The sequence below is a fragment of the Camelus bactrianus genome, chromosome 20, assembly GCF_048773025.1.
Source record: "Camelus bactrianus isolate YW-2024 breed Bactrian camel chromosome 20, ASM4877302v1, whole genome shotgun sequence".
Lineage (NCBI taxonomy): Eukaryota > Metazoa > Chordata > Mammalia > Artiodactyla > Camelidae > Camelus > Camelus bactrianus.
Genome location: NC_133558.1, coordinates 20173775 through 20200982, shown reverse-complemented (window position 1 = coordinate 20200982; position 27208 = coordinate 20173775). Strand labels below are relative to the sequence as shown.

General features: G+C 49.5%; 2 protein-coding genes across 13 annotated transcripts; one reads left to right on the top strand and one right to left on the bottom strand.

The window, feature by feature from the left end:
• The first annotated feature begins 26 nt into the window (after window positions 1-26).
• VWA7 (von Willebrand factor A domain containing 7) lies at window positions 27-15097 on the top strand. Of its 3 annotated transcripts, none has more exons than XM_010961487.3 (17): window positions 27-361; window positions 675-923; window positions 1232-1513; window positions 2010-2106; window positions 2711-2821; window positions 3255-3450; window positions 3565-3734; window positions 5291-5403; window positions 5634-5750; window positions 6244-6429; window positions 6896-7028; window positions 7128-7280; window positions 7391-7483; window positions 7781-8082; window positions 8161-8300; window positions 8507-8681; window positions 8768-9349. In XM_010961487.3, the coding sequence occupies exons 2-17, from the start codon at window positions 690-692 to the stop codon at window positions 8939-8941; spliced, it is 2676 nt and encodes an 891-aa protein (XP_010959789.2). In that variant the 5' UTR covers window positions 27-361; window positions 675-689; the 3' UTR covers window positions 8942-9349. The 3 variants fall into 3 exon arrangements, with proteins under 3 accessions (XP_010959789.2, XP_045377545.2, XP_074204486.1); XM_045521589.2 differs by lacking the exon at window positions 27-361 and adding an exon at window positions 391-556; XM_074348385.1 differs by lacking the exons at window positions 27-361; window positions 8768-9349 and adding an exon at window positions 14960-15097 and having other exon boundaries at window positions 563-923.
• LOC105074054 (mutS protein homolog 5) lies at window positions 9345-26037 on the bottom strand. Of its 10 annotated transcripts, XM_045521576.2 has the most exons (29): window positions 25938-26028; window positions 25377-25527; window positions 24986-25109; window positions 24415-24495; window positions 24168-24230; window positions 23348-23469; window positions 23054-23163; window positions 22770-22805; window positions 22363-22445; window positions 21549-21621; window positions 17977-18115; window positions 17799-17861; window positions 15753-15881; window positions 15394-15466; window positions 15139-15248; window positions 14816-14896; window positions 14494-14581; window positions 14065-14254; window positions 13838-13964; window positions 13263-13412; window positions 12833-12907; window positions 12490-12633; window positions 12157-12294; window positions 11929-12002; window positions 10979-11096; window positions 10605-10745; window positions 10037-10132; window positions 9841-9930; window positions 9345-9745 (listed from the first exon to the last, which is right to left on the bottom strand). In XM_045521576.2, exons 2-29 carry the CDS (start codon window positions 25512-25514, stop codon window positions 9650-9652), a joined length of 2952 nt encoding a protein of 983 aa, XP_045377532.1. In that variant the 5' UTR covers window positions 25515-25527; window positions 25938-26028; the 3' UTR covers window positions 9345-9649. The 10 variants fall into 10 exon arrangements, with proteins under 10 accessions (XP_045377532.1, XP_074204478.1, XP_074204480.1 ...); XM_074348377.1 differs by having other exon boundaries at window positions 9345-9930; XM_074348379.1 differs by having other exon boundaries at window positions 9345-9930; window positions 21549-21594.
• Window positions 26038-27208: the final 1171 nt, after the last annotated feature.

Here is a 27208-nt window from a genome sequence, read left to right as displayed (position 1 = left end):
CAGGCGTGGGTAGGGCTCTGGGTCCTGGTGGGGAGAGATGCATCTGTCTGGGTCTGGCCCTGGACCTGAGCCAGGCCTGAGTCACGCTGCTCGCCACTCGCTGCTCACTCCCTCCTCCAGGCTCTTAGCCAGCCACTCACCTCCGCATTGCGGACAGTCAAGAGAGGCCCGCCCTGGTGCTGGCTGCTGCTGGTGGCCTTAGGCAGGCGAGAGTAGAGGGGCCAGGTGCTGCCTGTCCTGCCCCCACCGTGCTGGGGCATCCCTCCCCCTCCACTGAGTCGGCCTAGGTTAATTATAACTCTGACCTAAGTGCCCTGTGACGCCACGCCCCGGCGGCCCTGCCCGGAGACCCAGCAACCAGGTAGGGGAGAGGCCTAGAGAGGAGACTTTCTGTGTGTGTGTGGGGGGGTGTCAGCCTGTGGGTGGGGAGGGGCGGCCTGGAGGAGGAGCCTCAGGCCCCTCCCCTGCAGGTGTAAGTCCCTGTTGGCCTGATAGGCCCTCAGGTTGTCCGGATGAGTGAAGGGAGAGGGCGGGGAAGCCAGCTGGAGCAGATAAGGTACTTGAGGCAAAGCGGAAAAAGGGAACAAAGCAGGTGCCCATGGAGACAAACAGTGCCAGGCTTGCCCTGGAATTGCTGCTGCCTTCTCCTCCCTTGAGAGCCTTCTGTCCCCCAGGTCCATGTCTCAGCTATGCTCCCTGCGGACGTGCCCCTATCCCACCTGGGCCCCTCAGTGCTGCTGCTGCTGCAGCTACTGCTGCCCCCGGCATCTGCCTTCTTCCCCAATGTTTGGAGTCTCCTGGCTGCCCCCGGCTCCATCACCCACCAGGACCTGACTGAGGAGGCGGCTCTCAACGTCACCCTGCAGCTCTTCCTGGAGCAGCCGCCACCAGGTCGGCCCCCTCTTCTTCTTGAGGACTTCCTGGTGAGCCTCCCTGGGTCCCATCAAATCCCAGCCGGATTCCCCCATTCCCAGGGAACTCTACTCCTTAAGGGCCCTGCCTGCTGAGAGAAGGGACCTCCCTCTCCCCGCTCCCTGCATCCCCTCCTCTCCTCCCAGTAGCAACAATACCCAGGAGTCCTGGGCTTAAAACCCAGGAGTCCCCCTTCCTCTAGGGCCCAGTACCCTCAAATCCTTCCATACCCAGCCTGAGTGCCAGTGCTGAGGAAACGTGGGCAGTGGTCCTATTCAAGGGGCTTCCCTGGAACCCCTATCCCCTACCACTCTCCCAGGGCCACACCCTCCTGGCCGATGACCTCTTTGCTGCCTACTTTGGACCTGGGTCTCCCTCTCGGCGGTTCCGAGCAGCCTTAGGTGAGGTGTCTCGAGCCAATGCCGCCCAGGACTTCCTGCCAACTTCCAGGAATGACCCTGACCTGCACTTTGATGCCGAGCGGCTAGGCCAGGGACGCACACGCCTGGTGGGGGCTCTACAGGAGACGCTGGTGGCAGCCAGGGCCCTTGACCACAGCCTGGCCCGTCAGCGCCTTGGGGCTGCACTTCATGCCTTGCAGGTGAGAACAGGGCTGGGGTAATGGTCAGAGGGGTCTTTGCTTCCAGTCTTCCCTACTCTCCAATGGTGCCCTCTTAGTCAAGCCTACCCTACTCAAGAAGGGCCTGGGTGCTGCTTGCCAATGTCCTGGGGCGATTCCCTAGTCCCCACCTCCAAACTGGCAGCACATCCCCTGGCAACAGCCAGGAGGCCATTGCAGATGGAGACAAGTGAGTGAGAGGACAGTGCTCAGGTTGAGGTGGGCCATGCAGGCCACTGAAAGGCCTTTGGTTGGACGCAGTGGGATAGGAAGAAACACCGGGAGACTCCCACGTCAGTGAAGCTCTATCCTGGGCAAGGGAGAGAGCAGTGGAGGGGACTTGGGGCGTCTGAAGGAGTGGTAGGGTAGAAGGCTTTCAGGGTGGGCAACTGGAAGGAGTGGGGAGTTAGGGCTGGAGATGGTGCGACCAGTCAGACTAGCACCTTGTTCCCCTTCTCTTCCTTTCCCTTGGGACCAGGATTTCTACAGTCACAGCAACTGGGTGGAAATGGGAAGGCAGCAGCCACATCCTCAACTCCTCTGGCCAAGGCAGGAGCTCCAGAGCCTGGCACAAGGTGCGGCCATGACCCCGGGGGTGAGGGGGAGCCCACGGAGTCACCTCCTCTCAGCCCATCCAGCCACCATGTCATATCCTAAGGTCACATAGGCTGTGACATCACTTCATCTCTGGAACCACCTGTGAGGTCCCTCAGTTCAACCAAAGGCCACTTCCCCAAGGTCACACGGGGAAGGACAGAGCCAGCACCAGGTCTACGCCTCAGGGAGTTCTCTGTCATCCATGTGGCTTCCTCCCCTCACTGGATCACATGGGGCTTTCTCACTGTCCCTTCATCCTTCCAACTGAACTATGACCTGGAAGGTACCTCCTGCCTATTACAAGTTCACTTCACAAGCTCACAGAGGGTACACTCCCTTTAGGATTGGTCCCCACACTTCTGGGTTTTCTAGCCCAGTCCCAGTCTCAAATATTGAGTCTCATTGCTGGCCCATGAATTCCAGGTTTTAGTTCAGAAAGCCTAGAAGGGTAGCTTTGACGGGTACCTATGGGCTTCCACCTTGTTCCAGTTGGGAGGAAGAGTTGAAGAAGTTTGGGTGGACAGGGATAAAGGTCAGGGGCAACAGAATCCTGAGTACCAGACCCCTGCCCTCTCTTCCCAGTGGACGATCCTACCTGCTCCGACTGTGAGGAGTTGAGCTGCCCTGGGAATTTGCTGGGCTTCACACTCCTCACCTCTGGCTACTTTGGAACTCATCCTTCCAAACCTCCAGGTACCAGACTGGAAAGCCTCCAGAAGTAAGGAGAGAAAGTCACTTCCTAGGGATCTCAGTTCTGTAGGCCCTTGTCCTGTTTCCTGTGGCATCACTTCCTGAAAGGAGAGGAGGTTGGGAAGGAGGTGGGCGGATGAAGGCCCACTGAGGTGGCCATGATTGTTGGGGTTGGGGAGCAGCTTCTTACTCAGTTGATAAAACTTCTCCATTGCCCGAAGGCAGCTTTTGGGGACTGATTGGAGGGACTAGGGGATTCACCTTGTGCTGTGATGATTGCCTATTCCAGATTAACTCCAGATTTGCCCTCTACAAAATTTTCTGCTGATCCTTTGCTGAGAAATGAGAGGGTCAGGCCAGGTCAGGAAGGGTCTCATTTTCTTAGGAGGCAGTGGGCTTTTTACCTCCACCCTCCAGATTCCTTTCCCCAACCCAGGGAAATGTAGCCACGGGGGCCATTTTGACCAGAGCAGCTCCCAGCCACCACGAGGAGGCATCAACAAGGATAGCACATCCCCAGGCTTCTCCCCCCACCACATGCTGCACCTCCAGGCTGCAAAACTGGCCCTCCTGGCCTCCATCCAGGCCTTCAGCCTCCTGCGAAGCCGCCTGGGAGACAGGGGTTTCTCCAGGTGAGTGGCCTTCTGGAGATGGACTCCTTAATAGGTAGGTGCTCCAGAGCTAAGAAACGAGGGGCTGGGGACAAATGTGCAGACCCTTCACTGTATCTCTGGCCTGCTTCCCAGGCTGCTGGACATCACCCCAGCCTCTAGCCTGAGCTTTGTCCTGGATACCACGGGCAGCATGGGTGAGGAGATCAACGCTGCCAAAATCCAGGCTCGCCGCATTGTGGAGCAGCGGCTGGGAAGCCCCATGGAGCCCAGCCACTACGTCCTGGTGCCTTTCCATGACCCAGGTAACTGTGATATGGCTGGGGTAGTGGACTGAAGTCCAGGGTGAGGGGTAAATGCCACTGGTAGGAAAGTGCCCTCATGACTTCATTTCTGTAGTAAAATGGAGGCACTTTCTGTAGTCCTGGGTGAGCCTGTACTGGTACCTGTGTGCATACAGGAAACAATGGGCCACTTCTTCCACTATTTCCAAAATGACAGCACTTTCCACATGAGTTTAGTCATGATACATGCTTAGACAGGTGGCCTCTGCTTTCTTAGGCTTCCATTCTAATAAGTCATTTTCAATTCTCTCCACTTCCTGTAGACAGAGGTTGGGATGAAGATGGGGGTGCTGGCGGGTCCAGGCCTTTGTGAAATGTCTGAGTCAGCTAGTTACATCATATTCCTTTCCCTGCTGAACTGGAAGTCAGATCACTTGACCTGAGTCGACCAGTCTTGCTGTGTGTCCTTAGGCTGATTGTTTAACCTCTCTTTTCTCAATTTCATCTTCCATAAAATGCATCAGTACTTGCCTTATCCTGCCTAACTCCCATAGTTGAAATGTTCATCAAATAAAATTTGGACTGAGAATCCCCTAAGGGCAGAGTTTGAGCCTGATTTGCATGTATAAATCTCATAGTAGCTGACATTCGGTAGAGGCTTATCACATATTAGATGAAGGTGTGAGTAAATTAATAAGTAAGAATTTAGCACCTACTGTGTGTCAAAGCACTGTTCTTAGATTTACAAAATCAATTCAGTCATCCCAATAACCCTGTCTGAGGTAAATACTATTATTTCTCTGGCTTTTCCGTGAAGAAACTGAGGCCCTGACACAACATTGTAAAATGATTATAAATCAATAAAAAAGTTAAAAAAAAAAAAAAAGAAAGAAACTGAGGCCCTAGTTTTATTTTTTTCTTAATCAAACTGTAATTGATTTACAATGTTTCAGGTGTACAGTGAAGTGATTCAGTTATATATATTCTTTTCCATTATAGGTTATTACAAGATATTGAATATAGCTCCTTGTGCTATATAGTAGGTCCTTGTAGTTTATCTGTTTTATATGTAGTAGTGTGTAACTGTTAATCTCAAACTCCTAATTTATCCCTCCCTCCTCCTTTCCCCTTTGGTAACCATAAGTTTGTTTTCTATGTCTGTGAGTCTATTTCTGTTTTGTAAATAAGTTCATGTGTATCATTCTTTTAGATTCCACATATAAGTGATACATGACATTTGTCTTTCTCTGATTTACTTCACTTAGTATGATAATCTCTAGGTCCATCCATGTTGCTGCCGTAGTTGTTTTTTTATACTTATACATATACCCAAAAAGGCCCACTCAGGATCACAGGAAGTGCCACCATTTTGTGAGGAAACGAGGTCCACTTTCCCATCAGAGGTACCTAGCCCCTACCTTGTCCTACCCTGTGTGTATAAATATAACAGAATATTGTTATCTCAATATTTGTCCACCCAAGGAACACAGTGGACCTCTTGACTGGGGAGATGGCCCTGGGTGGGAGTGAGGGGAGATCTCTTCTCACTCATTTCAATCTCCTTTCTCCTTCCCCAGGGTTTGGTCCTGTCTTTACAACCAGTGACCCTGACAGTTTCTGGAAACAACTCAATGAGTTACATGCCTTGGGAGGTGGAGACGAGCCCGAGATGTGCCTGTCAGCTCTGGAGGTCTGCCCTCCCTACCCTGTCCCTTCTTCTCCCCTCCTTTCCAGGCCCCACCATCAGGGGAGCTAGAGCTTCCCTGGGACCCCACCCTCAGCTCATTTTCAGAGCCTAATCCCACTAGCTTCACTCCAGGTTCCAGGGCCCGACTGCCTTCTACTCTGCCCTCCCTTGCTCTACCCATTCCCCTACTGCCACCATTTTTTTTTAACATCAGTCTTTTACCTCCCTGCCAGCTGGCCTTGCTACATACACCTCCACTCTCAGACATCTTTGTCTTCACTGATGCCTCCCCCAAGGATGCCTTTCTCACCAACCAGGTGGAAGCCCTGACTCAGGAGCGGCGTTGCAGAGTGAGCATAGCTGGGGGGAGACTCAGTGTTAGCCACCCAGGGATGTGAGAAATCCTAGGACAACACTCTCATAATAAGGGTCACACCCACACTATGGTGGTTAAACTAGACTTGGCTTACGTGGGGAGAAGTGGACCATTAGTATAACATTTCCCAATCCCTTTAACAGTACTAAAGAGTGGGAGACCCTACCATTAATGATACTGAATTTGTATTTGAACCTGCCCCCAGTAAACCAGTTGAAGAACTGGAGATCTGGTTGCCAACAATCCACTATATGGATGACATATGGTGACAGTTACAGAGAGTGGCAACTTCTAACTGAAGGCCAGGCGTTGTGTCATTAGAAGACCCTGCTGTAGCAGCCAGAGGGTAGACAGAGAATTTATCACCAATCATCAGCTCTGTAGAAAGCTTGAGCACAGGAGACCTTTGTTTACAATGTTAGATGGCACATAGAAACCTCAAGTACTGGCCTCTCTTCCGGACACAGGTCACATTCCTGGTGACTGAAGACCCATCTAGGTTTCATGGCCGAGCTCGACGTGAGGTCTTGTCCCCTCTGCGTTTTGAGCCATATGAAGCAGTGGCCCTGGCCTCAGGAGGAGAAGTGATCTTCACCAAAGACCAGTATATTCGGGATGTGGCAGCCATTGTTGGGGACAGCATAGCTGACCTGGTAAGGGTAGGGGCCAGACAGATCAGTGGACTCAACTCAGGACTGAGGGGATGGGTGACACTGCATTTCTCTTTCTTGTAGGAGAATGGCTCCCATTGCTGGCTTGCCATTCTAGGCAGAAGGGTGGGAAAGGAAGTTTCTCTCCCTCTGAGATCCATGGCTACAAACTTCTACACTACTGTATTAGTACTTCCATCTCCCCCCTAGTCATGGCCTCTAGTGTTCTGTCCTCATGGCTACCCTAGAAGTCCTGCCATCTTTTAAGGGGGGCAAGAAATGGTTGCATCATCCTTAGTCCCTTTCCTTCAACTTTGTCATTGACCATAGCTTCAACCCTGGTCCTTCCTCCCTCAGTGGTATCCCTTCTCTATGTGTTATTTAGTTTGTCTCTACCTTTCTTTCTTCTTTGTTTCCCCCTCATCCCATGTCTTATCTTCTCCCCATTTTTCGGCCCTGCTCCCTCAAGGTGACCCTGCCCCTGGAGCCTTCTGTTGTTGTGCCTGAGAGGCCACTTGTGTTCAGTGTGGATGGGCGGCTCCAGAGGGTCACAGTCCGGATCCACGGGGAAGTCAGCAGTTTCTGGATCAGGAATCCTGCAGGTACTTCCACGTGTGTTTCTCAAGGCAGAGGGAAGAATGGAGATTGGAGAATGAGGGGAATTCTCATGTGACAATCTCTTATCCCCAACACCCACTCAGGAGTCTCCCAGGGCCAGGAGGAAGGTGACGGGCCTCTAGGTCACACTCGCCGCTTCGGGCAGTTCTGGATGGTGACCATGAATGACCCCTTGCAGACAGGAACCTGGGAGATCCAGGTCACAGCCAAGGGCATCCCCCGGGTAAGAGTGCAAGGTAAGGAGGGAGATACTTCTGGGAAAAGAAAGGAAGACTGCCGAGCTCAGAGAGCAACATCAGTCACAACCATCTCGGGAGGGTCTCTGACTGCCTTTGCCCTCCCTCAGCCCAGACCTCCCTGGACTTCCTCTTCCACTTTGGGATCCCCAAGGAGGATGGACCCCACCCTGGCCTCTACCCCCTGACTCAACCAGTTGCAGGTACATCTACCCGCATCCCTAACTTGTTTATATATATATAAACTTTAGTGAATTACAATAAACATTTAATAAGGTCCACCAAATTTAAGTGTTCAGGTGGGTGGATTCTATATAATACACCCATGTAACCATCACTCAGTTCAAGCTGTAGAACATTTCGCATCCCAGAACCCACTCCAGGCCCTCCCCATCCATACTCCCCAGAACCAACCCCTATTCAAAGCTGCTCATCCTTTTCTCCTTGTCTCCAAACCTCATGCAGATCACTGTTCTCTCCCCCCCCAATCCCTGTCCCAGGTCTCCAGACCCAACTGCTGGTCGAAGTGACAGGGCTGGGCTCCAGAGGACACCCTGGAGATCCTCTGCCACATTTCTCCCATGTTGTCCTTCGAGGAGTCCCGCAGGGTGCTGAGCTGGGCCAGGTGCCTTTGGAGCCCGTGGGACCCCAGGAGCGAGGTCTCTTTGCTGCCTCTCTACCGCCCACACTTCTGTCCACTGCGGGACCCTTTTCTCTGGAGATTATTGGCCAGGATGGAGCGGGGCAGGGCCTACACCGGGCAGCCCCCCAGCCCTGTGCTGTAGTTCCTGTCCTTCTGGAGGTGAGAAGCCAATGGAAGGTGTGGCCAGGGCTGGAGAGAATAGGACCTGCCCCTCCCCTGACTGGCCCTCCTCTACAGCTCAGCGGTCCCCCAAGTCTCCTGGCGCCGGGAACCAAGGCCCCGCTCAGCCTCCACATTGCCAGTTTCTCAGGCCCTCGGGATCTTGATCTTAGGACATCTGTCAACCCCAGCTTCACTCTCACCTCCAACCTCTCCAGGTGAATCCCCTGAATCCTCCTGCTCCCTTTGGGACTCATCTTTCTATTCCCAGGTTTCAGGCTCTGGTATACCTCGTTAAGCCTTGCCTCCTGCCCTTTCAGATTGGTGCTCAGATTCCTTGCTCCTCTCCCTGCCTGTGCTTGGCTCTCAGCTATTTGGAGCCTGGGGCTTCAGCCTGATGTCAGTCCATGTCACTACTCTCCAGGGTTAGCCTAGAACAGAATGAGTCTGCCTGGGGGCGCCTGTGGCTGGAGGTCCCAGACTCAGCTGCCCCGGACTCTGTGGTGATGGTGACTGTGACTGCGACAGATCGAGAAGCCAGCACAGTGCCCCCAACCCATGCCTTCCTCCGGCTCCTGGTGCTGCCCCCGGCCCCACAGGTGAGGTGCCCCCACTTTCCACTGCAGAATAGGCAGGGCAAGAGGAGGGTGGTACAGCCACCCTGACAGTTTCTCCTTCTCCCCAGAACCAGCTCCCTGCTCCTGTCTACTCCACTGACCCTGTCCTCACCACAACCAGCCCTACCCTTCATCCTTCTACTTCGGTGACTCGGGGCGGAGCTGGGGGAGGGCTAGTGGGCAACCCGTGGTGGGGCACAGTTGGAGGGGCGCTGATCCTGCTAGGCCTGGCCTCCTGCTGACACAACAGCCCCTCGAGGGATGGGTCTCCAGCGGTATTTGCTATCTTGCCCCATTGGTGAGAAGGCAACATGGGCCTCAGGACCCTACTCTCCCAGGTAGGATGGCGGTTTTCCTTCTCATGCACTTATCCCGTCTCTTTCTTAGCAAGATTGTAGTGGAGGGCAATGGATTCTCTCATAATGCACTTTCCCTAATCCTTGTGGGAACCAAACCAAAGACTCATTTCTGGAGAAAGTTGCTTTCTATTCCTCTGTAGCATCTTTATCCCACTACTTATTCATGCTCTCTCAGGCTCAGGTAGAGGGGAAGATAATGTGGGGGCAGAGATTAAGATTTGGAGTGTGAGGAAGGTATTCCACCTCCTACCAAAATGTATTATTTATAAAATTGTTTTTATTGAAATTCTAGAGATGCTTCTATTTTATTTTTGTATTTAAAGTTGAAGGACAGTTTCAATAAACATTTCTTCTCCCCAGAGGGATTTCAGAGAAAGATTATGCAAATCATTTAGGGAAGAGGGAGAGTGTAAGACACCAAAAAGGTGAGATGGAAGTTTTCAGGAGAGAAGAAACTATATACCAAAATGTTTGGACTTCAGTTGACCCACTAATTGGAGCCATTTAGCTGTTGAGTCAAAAAAAGGAATAAGGAGGCTGGGGGTTCTGACCTAGCCTCCCCAGCACAACTGAGGGGAACCAGAGGAGACCTTAGACACGGGTAGGGCCCACCCGTCCCTCGGGGTAGCCTGGCTGAGCCATCTCCCCCTTTGGGCGAATGACTCCTTTCTGCTGCCTTGTCAGCTCCTGGAGAAGAGGAGAGAGACAGTTTGGGTGTTTGTGCTCCCCACTCCCACTGAGGCCCAGGGCTTCCACCCTCCCCCCACTTCTCTACAGCTTACCTGCTGCTGCCACAAATTCTGTTTCCTTGGCCTTCCCTTCCAGTCTTGGGTGGCGCAGGAACTATCTTTGTTCAAGGGATGTGGAGAGAACTGAGGGGCGGGGGGGATTCACTGTTTTGTTAGACTGGAACTGACCCAAAGGCTGCTCCCCATGACCCCACTTCCCAAAAGTCTAAACTAAAAACAATAAACTCACCTTCCCCTGAATTAGATTCTGCAAACAGATGTTCACCTTTTGAATCTGGGCTAACTGGGGGCTGCCAGGCTCTGAGTGTGAATCTGTTAGAAAATTCTAAAGGAAGAGTTAGAGACAGACAACGTGGTGAAAACTTGAGCTCATATGCCATTCCTCTCTTCCATCTGGATCCCCTCCTCCCAATTCCCCACCAGGCAGGGGGGCAATTTTAATACTCTTCACTCCATCTCTTTAACAGTCCAGTTCCTCCATTCCCCTCAAATAGCACAGCACCCCTTCTCTTCTTTATGGATCTTCCCTGTCCATCCCTGACTCATTGGAACAATCCAGGCCACTCCTCCATCTCCATGCAGTGATCCAAATCATGTCCCTCTGAATGGAATGCAGATCAGCCTCCTCTAGGCCCAACAATGAACACCAACTGAACACTTGGTGGCATCCTGTCATTACAATGTTACTTCCAATTCATGATCCCTGCCCATTAACTCTTGCCCTTCCAGGACGGTGTCAGGCTGTGTCCATGTGTCTCTGCAAGCCCTGCCCCACACACGGTAGATCAGCCTCATACCTCACCAAGGGCCCCCAGACGCAGCTGCTGTTGTTGGGCTTCCCTCAGGCGGCCCTCATACCAGGCCTGGCTATGCTCCAGCAGCTCCAGCCCCTGCCACAGGGCATCCTGTTCCCTCTCCAGAGCCTGCATCCTCTGCAGCTGGAAAAGGCAAGGAGCAGAGGCTGACTCACTCCACAGCAGGGCTCTGGGCCATGCCGGGCCCTTCCTCTTAACCCCTGATTGGGTTCACTATCTGGTCACTGAGTATGAGCCCAGACTGATCACTGAGGACCTGAAGGACAAGGGAAAAGAGGGAAAGACTTAAAAGTCCTCAAAATCAAGTGGAAATGGAGGAGACTGATCTAGGGAGAGAGGCTTCCCCTGATACTCACCCAGAGGAAGAAGCTCCGGGCCCCTGGGTCTTGGTGGCTTGTCTCCAGTGGCAGCAGCAGAACCGTGTAGGGGGCCTGCACCAGGGGCAGCCCACTGCGACCCCGGCTCCCCATAGTTCTGAGGTGGGAAAAGTGGAGCCACGCCCACTGCTGCACAGAGCTGGTCCCTCCCATTCCCCTAGCCTTGCACCCGTCCTACCTAGACTTTCAGCCTCTCAGAGCCCTTCCTGCTGTGTCTGCCTGAGGCTGAGGTGTTCCTACTCTAAGGAGAAAGACCATCTCCCGTGGGCTCCTGTCTTCCCTCTCGTCTGTTTTTGTAAGATCTGTTGAAGTGGCTGGTCCTCATGGAGTCCTTCTGTGTAGAACTCAAGGGTCTCCCTCCAGCAGTGATACTGTATTTTTAATGAGGCAGGGCAGGTCCCTCTGTGGACTGCTGCTTTGCATTTCATCTCTTTCCTATTCTCCTGTCTGTCTGGCCTAAGGAAACAATAACTTTCTCCAAAATAAACTTTATTACTGACAGAAAACAAAATTTACAGGGAAACTGAGAACTCTAGGTCTGAAGGAGATAAGGAAACAAAGAGGGTCTGGGAGGCGGAGGAGGGCCGAGGAAGGACTCTCAGAGGATGGCGGTGGCGGCAAGCAGCACTTCCTGACTCATGAAAATGTCCAGGTCCAGACTGGGATCTTCCAAATCCAGTTTCAGAAACTTATCTACTAATGTCTGGCAACTGAGGGGAGAGAGAATGGCGAGATTTATGAGAGGAGGGATAACAGTCCCTGAGCAGAGGGGAGAGGATACAGCATAGGAAACTGGGGACCTTGAGAATTTAGGAATTTCAGGAAGAAACTGAGTCTTTGAAGGGCAAGGAGGTTAGATGGGCCTCTGAAAGGGGGAGAAGAGCTACAAAACATGCTGGAGAGAACGCGGACCCTGGGCTTGCACTCACTTTTCCATTTGCTTCTCCTTTAGCAGCTCCTTGACAGGCTGGATGGGTTTTCCACTGCGGATGAAGTCTGAGACCTAGGACCAAGTGGGAAGAAGCAGGGGGGAGGTGTTGGGTAAGAGAAGGGAAAAGAAGGGTCAGAAATCCCATAGGCCAAGAAACCTGGGCACCTGAGAGAAGCAGGGAGGTGGAAGGGAGCCCTGGTGGAGGTAGTTGCTGTTTGGACCTCACCTCCTTGCCACGAGCAATGAGTTTGTCAGGAAGCCCAGCCTGGGCAGCTGTGTGGGAGGCATGGCTGGCACTGGCAACACCTTCGCACACTTGATAGAAGAAGACAAGGTCGTTCCCATCCTCACAGGTCTCCATGGTCTTAAAAGAGAATAAAGGGTACATATGTCATCAGTCCTTCTGCTTCCTTCCCTGATACCCTTGGTCAATCACTGTGGTGAGAAACGGAAAGGGACATGGTCCCTCCCTCAGCGAGCCCCTGTTCTGATGGAGATGTTCCCAGCCCTGGGAAATGCTTGCCCTACAGGTACCTAGGGGCTGGATTGGTTTCCTCACCAAATATTGCACAAGGGGGCCCTGTGGCAGCAGCTGTAGCTGAACGAGGCTCAGAAAGTTGGTGGCCACGAAGACGTGGGGACACGTGGGTCCAAGTGCCAGCCAGTGTCGGATCACAGCGGCCAGAAGCGCGAGCCCATCCACCTGCGCAGAAGGCAGGGGTGAGGGTGTGGGACCACCTGCCCTGGGTGCCCCCTCCTCCTTCTGGGCCTTTCCCACCTCGTGCTCTGTCTCTCTTCTGCCCACACAACCCTCTCTTTCCCTAAGGCTCAGCCTCACTCTCCTGCTCCTTCGTCCTCCTCCACTTTTCCCTCCTTAGTTCCTCTTCAGTTTCTCCCCTCACCGTGTTGGTTCCCTTTCCGAATTCATCAATAAGGACCAGAGACTGCTCAGTGGCATTGTTCACCGCTTTCGCCACCTGCTGGGCACCAGGTGGACAAGGGAGAGTTTCATTAGCATTTGAGGCCTGACCACAGTCTGCCTGTGAAGAAAGCTGCTTGTATATGTGCCCACCCTACTGGACTGCAAGTTCTTTAACGGCGAGGCCCATGTTTTGTTTATCCCTTCATTGCCAACTGTGCCCTACACAAAGCCAGGGTTCAATAAAGGTTCATGGTATTGATTCACCCGGTGTCTGAACTGGGTACTCCCTGCCCCTGGTGTGGAGAGCAGGCAGCAGAGGGAACATTTTTCCCGTTCTACTATTTCTCAGGGATAGGATTCCTTCCCCATTACCCTCTCCCCCAATCCCACCTCCCTTTGCTCCCTTTGACCTGGTTGAGGTCGATCATGAAGGTGGAGAGGCCAAGGGAGATGGATTCGCAGCTGTGAATTCGGGTGAAGATGGCATCTACTGCCCCGATTTCGGCTTCCTCTGCTGGCACAAAGCTGCCCACCAGGGCCATGAATGTGATCAAGCCTACCTGAATAGGGGGGAGAGACAGGGCCCAGGGCCTGGTGGTGTGGGCTATGGTGAAGGTGAGGCCAAACTGAAGGATCAATGACAGATCAAGAGAGATGGCCACAGTTTAATAGGTCACAGCCCCTTCTGTTCACTTTATAATCAGTAAAGAGGGACAGGCAGAGGCATACTGAGGAATGGCGTGGACCTATTCAGAGGTGGGGGAAGAGAATTCAGGCCATGGAATGATCATTAGAGCATGGTTCTCCCTCAGATAGAGAAAGAGAACATGAGAGGAAGAGGAGTAGAGGGTGTGAGTTATGTCTTTTCATGACAGGGGTGGTCAGAGGACAGAAGAAGAGCTGTAGGGACCTGGGTTGGCTGGCAGGTGGGGGGTGGAGATCATGAAGAAGAAGCCAGAGGCCCAGTTTGTAGGGCTTCTCCTACCTGTTTGAGGTATATGCTCTTCCCTGAAGAGTTGGGTCCGGTGATGACTTTGACCCTCCCTTTGTCCCCCCCACATTCTGCGGAGTTGGGCACAAAGGTTCGGGCACAGAGTTCCATCAGAGGATGCCTGCAGTAGGAGGAGAGGTACCTCACACAAGGCCTGTGGATCCAGAAGATGGGCCCTTTGGGCTCCTCGTGTCTATACCTCCACCCCTTTCTGTTCTCACCTGCCATTCTGAATTCGTACCCCAAGAAGCCGGGGGGAGTAACGGGGCCTTGAGTAGCCATAGTCCCGAGCGGCACTGGCGAGAGCCAACAAGACATCCAGGCGGGAGGCAAGGTCCAACACCCGGGTCAAGACAGCCGCCCGTGCCAACACCTGACACTGCAGCTGGTGCATCAGCAGAGTCTCCTGGTCTGGAAGCAGGTGAAGGAGGGAGCTGGGGGTCAGCTCCAGGGGTAAGTGAAGGAGAGACAAGAAGCCAGCAGAGGGACCTAGAAACAGGCTTGCAGACACAGTCGGAAACACCCAGAGACATTCGGAGGAGAAGGTGCAGAGTCAAGAGTGCGTGAGAGAGAGCAACAGCAGGAAGGAAAGGAGTCTGTCAGCCATCTCCATGCTGCCTGAGCTGCTCCAGCCGTTCACTCCTCCTCACCCCGGATGTCGCAGTGCAGGTCCCCCAGCAATGCATCCAGCTCTTTGGTTCGAGCACTTCGGTAGTGCAGCTTCTCCTCTGAGAGGAACTGGGTACAAGGGTTCAAAGCTATGGTCTTTGCATCTCTTAGTTGTCATCCTCTCTAACCCCACCTCTAGCCCTGACCCTGATTTTTTTTTTCTGCTTTGTCTCAGATCAGGCAAAGATCTAAGTAAAACTACAGAAGAGGGATCCCACGTTGGGGGATGCTGATGGGGTAAAGCCCTCCCTCAGCTGCTGATTCACTTTCCTTATCACCCCCTACAGAGGTTGAGGGTCTCACCATGAAGTCCAGACCCTCAATCTCAAAGTCACTGGTCTCCACCATGGAAGGCAGGCGGGGAATAGAAAGAAGGAAGCCAATCTGGGGAGAGTAAAGAAGAGATAAAGAGGACAGTGATGCACTGGGTGCCCTCTTTTCTTACAGGAAGCCAGAGTTTCCTGTATCCCCCCGAGTGCTTCCCTCAAGGGGAATAAAGCCACCAAAAAGGTATTCATGTTCTTCAGTTTTCTCCAAGAGCTCTCTTACCTACCAATGTGTCCTTCATAAGCCTAATGTCTCCCCTTAAAAACCCCTGGAGATTACATCCACCCTCCTGCCCTCACCAGGGGGATGTAGATGACACTGCATGAAGGAATACGGGAATCCAGATTCTCCAGTTCTTTCTGAGCGACCTCAGTGAGGAAACTAGGAAGTCCCATCAGCCTTCGTTTTTCTAGGAGGGTGGAAGACATAGATATCGAAAGTAAGGTTCCCGCCCTGGTTGCTAGGTAGCTTGCTCCCTACCAAGGATAGAACCCCCTCTCCAGGCAGGCTCAGGTTTCAGAGCCCTTGGGTCTATCCGCACACCTAATACTCACTCTCATCAATTTCAGGATCTATGTTGGGGAGGACGATGAAGCGATTTTCAGCCAGACTGCCCTCAAAGTCTACCTGAGGAGACAAGAAGTCCAGGTTCTTTCTATCCAACACCATCTCATCCTGTTCCTCATCTCTATTTGGGCCCCAATTCACCCTGTAGTCCCTGCTTTAACCTTGACCCTCCAAGCACATCCCTGATGTTCGGCTGTCTCCTCTCACCATCCTACCCTTTGGTCATCCAGCTGACCTCAATGTCTCCCATGCATGCCCATTCCCCAGAGCCCAGTCACTCTCTGTTATCCAAGCCCATCTCTCTCCCCCAGTTCCCCAGGAGCTCTGCTTCTTTCCTTCCACTCACCACTTTCCCAATGAGGCTGGCAATGTGGTGTAGGTCATCAGAGAACTCTTGGGCAATGTCCCTAAAGAGCTGAATGGACTGGGGCAGGGAGCGGCAGGCATCCCTCAGGCCCAGGGCACTGTACACAGTCTGTAGGAGAAATGGACAGGGAAGGGTGGCCCATACCCAGGCCGGGCTCAGGTGAGAGAACAAGGATGGACCGAGAAGAACAAAGACTAACAGGGAAAAATACAATAACAAAGACAGACAGAAGACCTCAAAGGCAAAACAGTGAGAAAGAAGATGGCAGCGGAGAGTATAGCTCAGCAGTAGAGTGCCTGCTTAGCGTGCACGAAGTCCTGGGTTCAATCCCCAGTACCTCCATTAAATAAATAAATAAGTAAACCTAATACAGCCCCCCTCCCCTGGTCAGTCTGAAAGAACTCTTAATGATCTGAGCTAGAAAAATTTGAGCAAAAATAAACAATGATAGCATTGAATTATAACTCACAAAATAAGTATTTAGGAGATTATTATACCCTGGTTATGTAAGATGTTAACATTAGGGGAAGCGGGGTGAAAGGTATATGAGAACGTTCTATACAATTTTTGCAACTTTAAAGTATTAAATTTTGTTTTTTAAATAAAAAGTTAAAACAATATAAGGATAAATCTTAAAATTTTTAAAAAGAAAAGGGGTATAGTACAAGGAAATACATTCAATATCTTGTAGTAGCTCATGGTGGAAAAGAATATGAAAATGAATATACGTAGATTAATGTATGACTGACGAATTGTGCTGTACACCAGAAATTGACACAACATTGTAAACCAACTATAACTCAATAAAAGAAAGAAAGAAAGAAAGAAAAGTGTATCTACAGGTGGAAAGAGGGGAAAGGGCTAGAAGCTAGAATTAGTTGACTATACCATGTTTGGAATTGCGTAAATATTCTTTGCAATCCCTAAAGAACTAATGGACTTAGATATTAAACATCAAAGGCTGCTGACATCACAAAAGGAGAGACAGACATATCAGACATTACGTTCCTCCATTTAACAAACAGTATTGAAGAAAAATCAAACTTGAACCTGATTAAGCTTCTAGATTCAACCATTAATTTACAGAAATTCCAGAAGAGAGAGAAACATGTCTAATACGCGTAGGGAATGTAATCAGTGGAATTCAGGCTAAGGAAAACTCTGCAGGACACATAATCCAGCTTATTCAATAAATAACATTGCAAGGGAAAAAGATATATATAAGGAGAAAGAGAGAGAGAAAGAAAGGAAAAGGTGCAATGGAGAAGGAACCCATAAAGGAGAATTAAAGAGACATCATCCCATCACTATATGTTGAACATATTTGAATCCTAATTAAACAAACTGTAATTTTAAAATAATTACATTTAAGAGATGAGTAGAAATTTAAAAATGAGATAATTAATGATATTAAAGAATTACATTATTTTCCTAGGTAAGATAATGGTATTGTTATTCTTTTTTAAAAATTATTTTCTTTCAGAAATCATTCTAAAATATTTATGGATGAAATGATAAGATGGCTGGGAATTGCTTCAAAATAATCCAGGAAAAGGAAGGTGGGAGAAGATACATATGAAACAAGATTGGTATGAGTCAAAGTGTTGAAGCTCCATGGTGGGTATGTGGGGGTTCATTATATTATTTTCTCTAAAATTTTTTGACAATTTCCACAATACAAAGTTTAAAAAAAAAAAAAAGGTATTGAGGGAAAAAAAGGTATTGGGATAAAGTAGGACAGGGTAATCAGAGTACAGAGGGTTTACAACACATGCTGAAGGGCTTAACCTGGACTTCTGGGATTCAAGAAGGGAGACCTTAAACAGTAAGTTCATACTGTATAGCACAGGGAACTATATTCAATACCTTGTAGCAACCTATGGTGAAAAGAATATGAAAACAAATCTATGTACATTCATGTATGACTGAAGCACTGTGCTGTACACCAGAAACTGGCACAACATTGTAAACTGACTATACTTCAACAAAAACGGAAAAAAAAAAAAAAAAAAAGGGAGACCTTACCTTGTAGAGAACCTGCCAGTCACTGACCTTGGTGTGGGACAACTTCATGCGTTTAAGAATCAGCTACAGTCAGACAAGGAGACAGCCACTGTTTTCCTCTCCCACCCTAACGCCCCTCAAGATGCCCACCATCCCTCAACCTCCTTCCCCACCTCCCTGCCCGCCACCTTGGGCTTACAGGCACGTTCTTGATGTGACCCAGCAGTCGATGCAGCATCTGAGCCATGTCCAGATTCTGGGGTAACAGGAAAAACTGAATGACATCCAGACGGGAATTTAGTTCCCCCAGGTCCTGAGTTGGACGTGTGAACCATAGCCTGAAGTGAGGGTTGGAGTCGGGGGACCAGAAATTACATCTGTTCTTATCACTGTCTTCATCTCAATTTGTGAAAATGTGCACTTGGAGGTCTCTGGGGATTGTGGCAACGTGTACCTGTACTGGTAAGTACAGTGTCCTATCTATGCAGGTGGGTTCACTTGCATCTACTGAAAATCTTTGAAGAGCACGACTGTGTCTGTGTATCTCAGTTTTGATGGATGTGACCATGTGTCATTCCATGTGGATATGTGATGGAGCTTGTCAATATTTTAGAGGGAGAGCAGTGTGTTGAAGCATTTGTATGCCAACACTCTAGCTCTCTCTGCAGCTGAGTAGGAGAGAATAAGTCAGAATGAGTTTGCGTATCTGTATTTAGCTGTGAAATAGCACAGACATTCGTCTTTTCATGTTCTTCCTGTGAAAGTACATAACTCTTCCATGTAGAATGATAAGTCCTTAATTCATGATAATGGTCATCTCTGCAGAGAAGAAAGTATTGGGTAGAGGCACTTAAGGGGCTCCAATAACAGTCTTATTTTTAAATTGGCTAGTAGAAACACAGAAGTTTATATTATTATCTTGTGTGTCTGAGGTATTTCCTAATAAATTAAATCATTATACAGAAATAAATGTCTCATCTGTGTTTGTCTAACTCTGGGTATCCCTATTTCCTTATGGCTAAGGAGAGTGTGAGACTCTGTAAGGACCTGTGAGCCCACATTAGAGCAAGCCATTAGGCATACAATTAGGCATACAATTTTATATAAAAGCCAACCTGTGGAGACACTGGGGCCTAAGGATGTGTATATCACACTGTAGTCTCTGGCCAGTTACCCTGGGTTAGAACACACCAGGTTAAAATAAAAGGGAGGATTCAGGTGGATTCAAGGGTGTGGCCAAGGAGCCGAGGTGCCTGGAGCAGTATAGGCCAGTCTGTGAATACTCTCCCCACCTGGGAAGCATGTGAGCTACACTAAGCATACTCTCTTATAGAACTCCTGTGTATCTGACTCATGCGTTGCTAGTGCCTAGAGGTCTTAGTCAGCTGAGGAGACGAGGCCCTTAGAAAATAAGCAAGTCGTTCAAAGTCATGCAGCTAGTATGAAGTACAGATCAAACTCAGGTATCCAGACTGCTAGGACAGTACTCTTTAGAGCATAATGCGACACTCAGTCAACTTCCAGGGGCCCTGTCTGGCTTTTGAACAGCTGGGCCCTTAGTTGATCATCAGATTGTGATTCTACGCCCTGCGATTATATTCCCAAGATCCCATCTGGGGACTCTGCACCCATCCTGCAACTTTAACTCCATTCTCTTCTCCACTGAGAATTCCTTCCCTTTCATCCCTGGTTGAGATTAGAGATCTGCACCTGAAGCACTAGAGAATGTGTGGGTAATTAGATCACTCCACCAATTACCTGGAAATGGCCTCAGAGATTATCCTAAATTAACCTCCAATAGACATACACTGAAGGGCAGGTGGCATAGGGGAAAGGATTATGCACCTGCAGGCTAGCAAAGGTTTCCTCAGTTTTTAGAGATGATGTAACTAATGGGCTTGCATTAGTGTGCTGTGCCCACTCCCTCAGCGCTAGTGTACGAGGCCTTGTGCCAGGCACCAAGCTAACAGGAATGGCCACACACAGAGTTCACTCAGCTCTGAGGGCTGCTAATTCCAACCTGATGTGATAGCGCAACTAGAAAATATAAACAGGCACTATGTGACCACACAGCAAGGTGTATGTCAGTCTCCTCTGAGGTGCCTGCGAAAGCTTCACCAAAAAGGTGATAGTTCGGCTGCACCTTGACAAGGATATAAGATTTTGACAGAAGAACAGGGGTAAGACTTTCCAGAGGGCATAAACACAGGCATGATGTGTTTCTATGATGGCAGGTGGCCCTAAGTGACTGGAATATACAGAGGATCCAGTAAGAAAGGATTTAGGATGGGGTTGGGAAAGTAAGCCTGGAAATTAAAATTGGGGTGAATGGGATAGGCCCTGAACATCATACTGCTGAAGGCGAGAATCTTCATCCTGCAGGTGGGGGGAAGCATCCTGAGGTTTGTTTTATTTCCACTTATGTTTTAAAAAAAAAAGGGGGTGACACGCTCCGATCTCTGCTTTGGAATGACAGTTATTTTAGAAAGAAGAATAGATTGGAAAAAGAAGAGATTAGAGGCAGAGAGACCAATGTGAAAGTGAATGCAATGCTCCAGGGTAGAAATGAAGACAGCCAGAATTAGAGCAGAGGAAAGAGGGAGAAGGGGATGGCTGAGAGAAACATTTCCGGATAGAATCAATAGGCGCCCTTATTGAATAACTGGATATCGGAGGTGAGGGAGAAGCATTAATCTAAGGTTCAGAGCGTCAGAAGCTGTATTGCCAGCAATGCCATTAACCAGAAAAGGGAATGCAGGAAGAGAACAGGGCCAGTGGGTGTCAGTTTGGATGCTCTGAGTTTGAGCTACCTGTGGAAATTAGAGACACCAATTTGAAAGTCATCAGAGAACAGTTCAAATCCGAAGTGTGTTTTTAATAATTAAAGATATTACCATGTGTACATTAGTGTCTTGTGATTGTGTTTCTGCTGCACGTTATGTGTGCAAGTCTCTATATCATCAATGGGTATGTGTGTATCTGTGCTGACAACATAAAATGAGAATAATACTAGCTACTTTAACCAAGCAGGACCCTATGGGACCTTCCTGGAATAGGTACCCAACACCCATGTCCTCCACCTGCCTCTTGTTTGTAGCAAAAGTTTAGTTTCCTAGGCATCCCCAAGTTCCAAAGAATATATTTAATCAGAGAAGTGAGAAAATGCAGAAAGAAAGGAAAACAGTTAAGTAAGACAAAATAATAATACTTTAGCCATTAAACAAAGTCAAGGACCTTTAGTACCCCCTCAAGGTCTATAGATAATATTCTGAGCCATAGCCTTTGAGCCATTTTGCAGATAGTGGCAGAAGTTAACTGTGTGTTGCCCACAAGCATGTAGACCCCAGACCAGTTGGAAGCAGAAGGTTGATGACGTTGACTCCTGATTAACTCACCATCAACCAATCAGAAAAATGTCTATGAGCTTATCACACACCCCACAACCCCCCTCCCTCACCCTGTCTTTAAAAACCTTTCCCTGAAAGCCTTCAGGAGTTTGGGTCTTTTAAGCACTAGCTACCTGGACTCCTTGCTTGGTGCCCTGCAATAAACACTGCACTTTCTTTCACCACAACCTGGTGTTAGTAGATTGGCTTTACTGTGCACAGGCAAGTGGACTCAAATTTGGTTCAGTAACAGCTACCACATGGGGTCGTTGTAAGGATTAAATGCATTTGGGAAAGGGCAGTTGTTTTCATTACTACTAAGGGTGCTGTGTGTGTCTGTCGACTGCATGCATTAATCTGTAACATGTGTGTGAGACTTACTCACCTGAGCAATTTCTCTCCCCACTTACAGCGGCATCTGTTGAGGATTCCTGTTGGGAGTGGGGTAGGGAGTGAGCCTGTTACAAAGAGGGGCAGGGAAAGGAATATATGGATGTATCTAAGCTGAGGCATCAGGGTCAGAGGTTTGGGCATGGGGCTGGCTGGCCTGGGGGTGGGGGGCGTTTCCCAGATACAGGACACAAAGGCAGCCAAAGCCGGTGTCTGGCCACAAGTCTGAGCTGGGATTACCTTACATGGGCTCGGGGGAGGGAATGGGCACTCACAGGAAAATTCAGCTAGAAAATTATGCTGAGCAGGCGTAGTTAAACTCACAAAGAGCCCAGCCCATATACGTAAACATTAGGCACAACCCACTGAGATGCATAGTGAAACCATGTGGATATTTGGGGTGATGTCCCCATATACCCTAAAGCCTGAAACAACTATAAGAGATACTCTGTGCAAATCAAACATGGGAGTTATGTAGTTACATAACTCTCTTCTATACATATGGCCTCCCAAAGTCCCTAGACAGGTGCACAACTAGTAAAAACATTCATACAAACCCAAGGAATAAAAATGGAATTGGTAAACTAAGAAATTATATGCAAATGATACCAGACAACTCTATTGGACAAGGCTGTGAGGAGATACCCAAGCTCGGGAAGGATACAAAGAGGATGATAAAGCTGGTTTGGAGTGGAAGAGATAGCTGGCACTGGGGATGAAGTAGGAAGAGGGGCTGGGACACATCTCTGGAGGCAGCTGCTTTTCTGGCAGGCTTGTGTAGTGTGGAATGAAGGACGGAGCACACCTACCAAAGAGGCTGAGCCCCTCCTTGAGTCCACTGGCCACTTTGTACACCGAGGGATGAGACTCACTCTTAAATATCTGCAGAACACTGTCAGGAAGAAATTGGGGTAATTTGTATTTTTACAGGAAATTAAGAAAACGGAAAGGGGATTGAGAACATCCTTCTGAGACCAAGCCTTGATATAAGGTTTGTCCCTCACTGCTCTCTGCCTCAGCTTCTCCCTTTAGAAAAGGAAGTTGACACCTTTGTGCTTTTCTTCTCTCCCCCTCACTCCCTTCTTCTCTTTCCTTCAGGGAGAGAGATCCTAATAGCCCCAGGATTAAAGAAATTGGAGCTCCATTAGGATTATTAGAGTATTAAGCTTAATCCTTCTCCCTCTCCGGAGAAGACAGTCTGCTTCCATCTCCTTACCTGTAAGTGTCTTGATCTATGCTCACCAGGTGGGTCCTGAATACAGAAAACAAGGGAAGGTGGTTGGGGTATGAGGTCCGAGTTCATTCCTCAGTTCCACCCTTAGCCTCCCTTCCAGAACACTGTCTCACTTTTCTCCCCAGAGCTTCACACCCTCTCAGGAGCTCCCGTGTGTCCTAGAGCACTTTACCAAATGGTTCATTGCCCCCTTCCCTGATCCCATCTTACTTTCCAGGCCTCCCAATCCCATTTTACTTTGGTTGAGGTTAGCGTAAATCACCTACAACACAAATTTCTTAAAGCCCAGGATGGGCACACTGACGTTACAGTCTTCTAGTTCAACCCCGATTCTTCTTCGAGCCAGGAACTTGAGCAGCCCTCCAAGTGCTCGAACCTAGGAAGGGATCAGTAGTGAAGCTGGGGTAAATCTCAGTGTCTTGGAGGCTAGACAACATCAAAGAAAACTTATTTTCTAGGGCTGAGCTAGTGCCTCCCAAGACTCAATCCTAGTACTGGGGCGCTTGTGCCTTTCTCTAATCTGCTGCATCCCAGCCCTTATTTCGTGGGAACCATCTCACCGTGAGGAGGCAGTCAAAGGGGATGATGGAGGAGAGGAAGAGAATTTTCTCAGTGGCAGTCATGGAGTCCGGGATGAAGGAGTAGTTTCCAGAAAGGAGGCGCTGTTTGCTTATCTCCAGACCTATTTTGAGGGAGGGAAAGGTCTTTTAACCGAATTTTTCACCCTATTTTAAGAATGAGAAAATAGAAGCAAGAGGGATGATGTGGCTTGCCAAGCTCACACAGGCCGTTAATGGAAAGCCGAGACAAGAACCAAATGTTCAGGCACTTAGTCTAACTTTCTTTTTATTCTACATATAATATAAAGGCTGAGAACATAATTGAGAAAGATAAATGGCTCAGAAGAGTAAGATATCTGAACTGGAGATTTTTGGTCAAAAAGATTACATTAGTAGAGGAACAAATAACATGAATGCCCTAACATCTAGTATAGGATAGACCATTCCCTGTCCTTTTTGCAAACCTGGGAAGGTTATGAAAGTGCCTTCTGGATTAACAAGTTCTCTGAGGCAGTGCTTTTTTTTTTTTTCTTAAGGGGCAAATGGCTTCGGCTTAAAGGGGAAAATGCCAACAATCAGAGCTGTTCAAAAAGTGTTACCACTCCCTTTTCTCAGGGAAGGCCCTCATCCCTAGACGTGCCTAAGCTGCACGTTATTAAAAGTAGGGATCAGGAGAGCTCATGGGGAGACTGGTTGAAGAACACAGTGGTTTAGGATGAGATAGGGCTGAGGGGACACCTCTGATGATAAAGGCAGAGTTAGGAAAAAAGATTAAAAAAACTGGGATGAGGGGCTGAGCAAAGCAAAAAGAAGGAAATACCAAAATCCACACTGGGCAAAAATATGATTTCAGGTCTCTTAGGCTCTCTGTGCTCTTGGGAGGCTGTGAGGGAAGCAAAGAAAGGGCCATCAGTCCGTACATCTCAGTCCTTCTGCCTCTATTCCACCTTCCCTCTCACCCAGTTCTGGCCTCCTGGCCGTAGCTCCCTCCAAGACCCTTTAGTCTCCTGGGACATCCACACTTTAGTCCTTTCCCATTTTCCCTCTCTCCCTTAGTCAGTCCTTACCAAGCTTCCCCAGAAACCGAGTCATATTCTCATCCTGTTTGGCACTCGTAACAACAGACTGGGGATCAATTTCATCCAGAACTTGGAAAGAGAACAGAGACCAAATGAGTTCAAGGATCTTTATCTTTCTGTTTTTTTTTTTTAAGGATCTTTATCTTTTGACTGAGAGGGAATATGTAGCCCTCCCCTTGCTATCTCCCTTCGTCTCTCAAAAACTTATTTCCTCTTTCCTCCTTCTAAGAGTAGGGAGTGCCCCCCAGATTGGGAGCATAGGTAGGAGTCAGACATGAGATTAGAAAAGAGTAGTAAGATAGGGTGATGGGAGGGAACAGGGGTGCCCAGGAGATTATCACTAGACTACAAACTCCTGAAGGATAGACATGACTCATTTGCCCTGGACTGTATCTCCAGCACCTGATACATTTGTAAACAATGAGATTAATTACCAAAAACAACAAAAGAAGCCTCTAGGAGTCAACAAAACAAAACAAAATAGACTGAGTCAAGTAAGGTGATATGCGTGAAATACACTTCCAATCCCAGAGTGAGGAATTGTTGGTTCTGCCCTCACCTCTTTGGAGCAGCTTGAGGCTCTCATGGTCTGGGGCATCTGGCATAAAGTGGATGGTGGAGTCACTAGTGTCATAGTAGGCAATCCCCAGGTATCCTGAATTCCACAGCACACACAGATGGATCTGTTGGTCGAGGAAGAAAGGAACCCAACATGTGAACCCCTCTTAAGACCAGGTTTGGGCCATGCCTTATTTAATTTTAATCATTCTTTCAACTCTGAGACGGACATCATCACTCCCAATCAGTAAATGTGAAACCAACACTCGTAGGAGGGAAGTGACTTGCTCAGCTCTTTCCAGCCCCTTTATATTCTAACCATCAGAATTTCGAGTCAACTCCCCGCTCTCCAGATTCGAGCTCCTGTTCCCCCCACAACACTGCCGCCAGACCTCCGCCGGCTCCTCCTCTTCCTCCTCCTCGGCCTCCCCGGGACCTGGTACTGGCGCTGGGCAGGGGAAGTTGGTCGAGGCCTCGCCGGGGCCTGGTCCCTGCGGCGTCCTCCCTGGGGTCGCTCCTACGGAGGCCATGGCCTTGAAGGCTCTGCGGATGCAGAAAATTAACGCGGTTCTGGAGCGAGATGTCACCTGCGAGGGGGCGGGGTAGGGGGGCGCGCAGAAATGCAAAACCGCTGAGAACTAATGGGAGAGGGCTGAGGGGCAGGGCTGCGAGGGCCCTTGGAGCGCTGTGGTGACAGGTATAGGGCATTGGGAGGAGCGACTTCTCGAGTATTTCACTAAAGTACAGACTGTAGAAAACCCCACTTGCCCCACCCTCATTTCTGTCAGGCGGAGGTTCTACTTTGTAGACGGTCTGAGGGCCCAGTGGGGCGAATTGTGCACGCTTCCTCTCTCCACCACTGCCAAATAATTCCCCAAGTTCACAGCCTCACTTTCTTGACTTCCCCACCCAGTTGCGGACAACTCGCGGTGTTTTCCCGCCTTCTCAGTCACCTGGGTCGCGACGTGTGCAAGACCGCGCGTCACTGACCGCCGCTAACAGCCGCGAGCCTGCAGGGAGGGGTGCGCCGGCGCGAGGGCGGGGTGAGCGCGCATACGCCCCGCCTTCTTAGCCGCTATTCGTCGAAGGGATCCGGAAACTCCCCAGAGATCCAACAGAGAGAGGGGGAGGAGGGAACTGCAGAGAAGGCTGGACGGTGATTGGTCTATTTGCATATGGGGCGGTGCTAGAACGTAAAAACTTCCCGCCCTCTGCCGTTGCTTAGCACCCGGGCCTCGCGCGATCTGGGTTTCTAGGCTTTGATTGACACGGGGTGGAGCCTGTGAGAAGGTTCTTAACTGAGATTGAGTTCGGGTCCCCGTAGCTTGTCTAGGGGCATTGGGGAATCTGGAGAGAAGGCCGACCTTAAAGGAACAGAGGCGCGTTTTTGGTTTGGTTTGGTTTGGTTTTCTGGAGAGTAGAGATAAGCAACATTAATTCAACTTGTGCCAACAATTCTAAGACTCTCTCCTCTTGGTGGGTGTGGCTGAAGAGAGGTGGTTGTCCCAAAGTATTTGCATATCAACGCCGCAGATGGCAGCGTCTGCCTTTCTGCCCCTCTCCCCCAGCCCACTAGCACTGCATTCTCTGTCCCCCAAGAGAAGGTGAAAGCATTCGAATTACACTAAATTCTTGCAGAAAGAAGTAACCCTGATAAGAACACCTACACCCCTATACAAACACATACCCCTAAGGACAGAGGGTTTATCATTCATTCCCTTCTGGGCCAGGTGGTGTACTCAAAAGCAGAGAGCATAATTAAATCCCTGCTCCACCAGCTTAATTTTTGAGTGTGTGTGTGTAAGGGGAGAAGAAGCAAGGTGAAGGAGACAGAAATAAACAATTATATACTTTAAAAAACTTCCCTTAAAATATATCTCCCCTCTAATTAACTGTTCTGGGTACTCTGAGATGTGGAGATCCCACCCAAGAGTTTAGGAAAGATAGTGAGTGTAACCTGGCTCTGCTAACCAATGATTGGAAAATCCCATTTAGTGAGAAAGCTGGGAGAGTGAGTTAAGGTCTGAGTTAATGGTTACCCCTGGCAAATTGTTGAGCAATGAAGTTACGGAGAACTGGAGGCCAGGTGACAGCTCTAAGGAGTGTCGGGGAGGGACACACCTTCCAGTCTGGGGTGGAAAGAGATTAGGGACTGCTTTACCAAGCTGAGGAAGGGGAGGTAGTGGAGAAAGAAGCCTGGGGAAGGAAAGCGGAGATACTGAGA